This window comes from Phaethon lepturus, unplaced genomic scaffold (assembly GCF_000687285.1).
Source record: "Phaethon lepturus isolate BGI_N335 unplaced genomic scaffold, ASM68728v1 scaffold38696, whole genome shotgun sequence".
NCBI classification, from domain to species: Eukaryota; Metazoa; Chordata; class Aves; order Phaethontiformes; family Phaethontidae; genus Phaethon; species Phaethon lepturus.
In genome coordinates, this window is record NW_010549051.1 from 3435 (window position 1) to 7403 (window position 3969).

At 49.7% G+C, this 3969-nt stretch overlaps 1 protein-coding gene across 1 annotated transcript in view; it reads right to left on the bottom strand.

Moving 5' to 3' along the window:
* Nucleotides 1-2993: 2993 nt before the first annotated feature.
* LOC104623160 (tektin-3-like) overlaps nucleotides 2994-3969 on the bottom strand; it is a gene marked incomplete at its 5' end in the record, with an annotated part of 2787 nt that continues 1811 nt past the window's right edge. Inside the window, one exon of the mRNA XM_010290158.1 lies at nucleotides 2994-3210. Coding sequence (XP_010288460.1) covers nucleotides 2994-3210 — 217 coding nt within the window. The remainder of the gene's footprint in view (nucleotides 3211-3969) is intronic.

Consider the following 3969-nt stretch of genomic DNA (forward strand, 5'->3'; position numbering starts at 1 on the left):
TCAGACTTGTCCAGGACATTCAATGATTTTTCTTTTCTTAGACAACAAAAACACTCAAGCCTCCTTTCTGGTTAGCTTCTTGATAGACTGGCCTTGACAGTTAAACTGGACTGACACAAAGCTTAGCTTGCATGAAGCAATGCTGTCCTGGTTTAATTAATCTATTTTCTTTCCTCCAGTCAGTAAACAACTAGTTTACAAACGCGGCTCTGCAGAGTTTATTGGAATGATGCAGGAGAGTGGGAATATGGCTGTGGGATACACAGGAATTTCCACAAACTAACTTTCTCAGCAACTTGGCTGATAAAGCCAGCAATAAAGCAGCAATAAACAGCAATAAAAGCAGGCACGGCATTCTTCAGCCCGAGGGCATTTAAAGAAAGGAAACGTCACATCCGTGCAGAAAGGCGGCCGAGGCAGCTGGGACACTATTTAGAAGTGATCTACGAAAGCAAATCATTTAACAGTAGGAAGGCAAAGGCACCTCGTGCTTCACAAGCAGGAAGGCAGGACAGTTCTTTCACGTACCTGGTATACGTCGAAGATAGCAACTGCTCAACTGCAACCCCCAAACCCACCCTGCAGTGATTCAACCGAGCAGCTTCACTCACCAGCAGCTGGGTCACGGGAGGCAAATCCGTCCCCGTGCAGGAGACCCTGCCACGAGCCACGTGTCTATTGGAATTTCACCCAAAACCCGTTTTACGGGAGTTTTGTGGCAGGGCTGGCTCCCGTCACGGGGTGTGCTTAGGACACACTGTGGGAGGGGGAAAAAAAAAAAGGCTCAAACCGAAGAGCACGTAGGATTAGACAATCAAAGTGCTTGGGGGGGATTTTAGAGTATCAGCTGCCAGAAGTAACACCAATATTGTTGACTTAAGGAAAACGGGCACAGAGAGAGTGAAACCCCAAAGGGACCTGGGAATTCTCTAACGGCTGGGAAGTCTGCTGCAGGAAAGCGGAAAGTATTTGTGAAAGAAATTAGAGAAGCTGCAACTGAAATTCCTCTGGTCATGGCTCAGATGGAGGAAAGAAATGCGTTGCCAATCCTGCGTAAAGAAGCATCGCGAGGGTGGGACGGCAAGATAAAATTTAGAGACGGATAATTGCGACACCACATAAACGCTGTCAATTAGGAGAGAGCCTTAAAGGAGTTGGGCTAGTGGGAAAGATGAGCGTGTGGCGTGCTCTGAAAGCAAAAATGGAGAAAATATGAGGCTTTGGGGGCTGACTCTTATCGGTGTGCCCTCATAGTAAAACATGAGTAAAAGCATGAGCCTTTCAGAAAGGGCCTGTGGGTGCCCCCACTTCCAGGTGCTCAGCTGGGGACAAATTCACAGGCCCCGTTTCTCCAAAAAACCCAACAGGCAGCTCTGCCTGAAAACCAGCCATCTGGATCTTCAGAACAGCCGAGCAGCCAAAATCACCCCGGTTTGCGAAAGTCGCCGGTAAAGGCACTTGGGGAGAGTAACGGCACGGAGCAGCACGCAGCACCAAGGCAAGCGAGGATGCTAACAAAAGCTGGAAATCCCTACGAATTCAGCATGCCACCGACTTATTTTGGGGAGAGAGATCAGTGGAGAAAGGGAAGATGCGATGAGCTGGACAGTTTTTCCTGGTTACAGTTGTATCTTCTCTTCTGAAAGGGTGGCTGCTGGCTCCGACGGGCTCTGGCTCCAAGAAACCTATTTTTAGTCTCCATGAGACAAAAATGCCGGTGAAGAAAAAAAAAAAAAAGATTAAAAAGACAATTGCTTCCTGTTCAGGGCTGCTGATGTGGAGAGATCCTGCCAAGACGCCGAGGCCGGGCCAAGACCTCGGCGCAGGTTACAGCTCTCAGGGGCTGCCCCTGGGAGAGCGGAGCAGCCGCCGCTGGGAGACCCAGGGAGGGCGAGCGGGTCCGTCTGGCTCCGTGTGAGACAGAGTCATCTGGGGATGCGAGACAAGAAAAGATGCTCTCAGCTCCCGAGAGCCCTCGTGCTGCGCCAGGAGGTCCATGGCCTGGATTCCCAAGGGAGAAGAAGGGACTTGAGCTTCTGTTCCTTTGGGATTCTTGGTGCCTATAGGCTTCAGGCTGAGCTCAACTCTGCTGAGGTTAAAAGTTTCAAGAGTATCTAAGTGACATGTGACTCTAAGGAGACAATTTATGGAGCGACTTTCACACTGAACCTTGGATTGATTAAAGAATTATCGCCCTGAAAATTCAAATACTTGGTAAGATAGGTCTGATTTACAGCACGAGGGTGGCTGACTTAAGGACCGATTCATTTGTTTATCTTCAAAGTGCTTTGGTGCTTCCACCAACAAACTATATGCAAGAGCTTAAATTAGGAACCAATCCATACTCATCAAAATTAAATCCACAGCATTTTCTTCAATTAGCTAGCTGAAAGTACTTCCTTGTTTTAAGACCCCAGCACTGGCGTTTTAGATGACATGTAAAATTTTTCAAAAGCAAGAAAATTATCATGAGAAATCAGCTTAAAACGCAAGTTTTTCTATTCAGGAACAGAACATACTGCAACCCTTTGCGGGATAGTTTGTGTTTCTTCTGCTGCACCATTAAAAATACATTATGGATCTCAACAGCTAATTACTCTGACAACTAGCTTTACTTCTCCTTGTGTTTTTTTCATATCAGATGGACTCAAAAGGAGGAAGACACGGCAGTTGTTCTCCTAAAATCACAGACTGAAAGGGTAGGAATGAATCCCAATGGATGGATTTACTCTTAGTCACATACGGGATATTTTCAGCTACTCTCTGGCACACTGCGAAAGAGCAGTGGAAAGAGAAAAACCAAGGGCAAAAAAAATAATCCTGGTAGACCATGTAACACACAAAGTGATCATTTAATTTCTACTCAGGGCTTTCATCAGGAAGTGCAAGTCCAATCATGTATTTTCAAAGCATCTTAACAAAATTGGGAATGCATCCTAGCAAAGCTGGGAATACCTCCCGCAACAGATACTGTGAGCTCAGCTGAGCCCAGCCTAAATGTAACCCACCAGCCGCACTGTGCTGGGAAAGGTCTTGCGCATCCCCATGCACTTCTCCTGGTCGATGAAGAGCGAGTTGGCTTTGACGGCCAGGTCATGCTCCAAGACCGACTTGGCACGGACCAGCACCTGCAGGGCGTCCTCGGCGTCTCTCAGCCGCTGCCGAAGGCTCTGGATCGTCTCATCGATTTCGTAGACCTCGTTGACAAGGCTGGAAAACAGCAAGAAACTGCTGTTAACAGTCCCATCACGGGGGTGGTTTCTAGCATGGTGGTGTTGGGCACCTCGAGCACAGGAGTTCCCCCTTCAGCGTGCTCAGACTAACTCAGACCCCCAGTTTCTGGCAGAGGCATGGGGAGCCGAGGGCAGAGTTCCTCCGGACCTCAGCGGGGAGGCATGGTTAAGTTTGCTCTAAGGCTTTGGCAACGCGCAGCCGCATCTCCCGGAGCAGCTCGTGCCACCAAGAAGAGGGATGAGCAGCTGTGGTTTCCTGTTCCCCTTTGGTTTTGTGGGTTTGATGGTTCACCCTCCTGGATTTCCCTCTGCAGGGGTCCTCCCCACACCCACGGGCGCACATGCAGCAAAACCGGGCAGCTGGGAGAGGCTAAAAGTGAACGTGAAACGAGTGGAGGATGGAAAAAACAAGGGCCTGTGAGATGCTGAACAGGCTCAAGGGCTGGGTTTAAATTGCTTTGAAAAGACTTTGCATGGAGCCGTGCCCAGAGGGCTCCCGGGGGGAGGCTCAGGGTGCCTCGCAGAGGGTGCTGCGGGCGCTCAGGGCAGCCTGCTCCTCCACAGCCCCTCGGGCGCGATGCCAAAGAGCTCACTATGTCCTTGAAGGGGTTTAAAAGCCACTGAAATCCAACAGCAGAAAGGCTGATCTCCTTGCCCAGGCTCAGCAGTGCTGCGGCAGCATTGTCCTCCGCTTCCACCCTGCGCTGAAGAGCTGCTGTGGGAGGGGGCTCAGCTC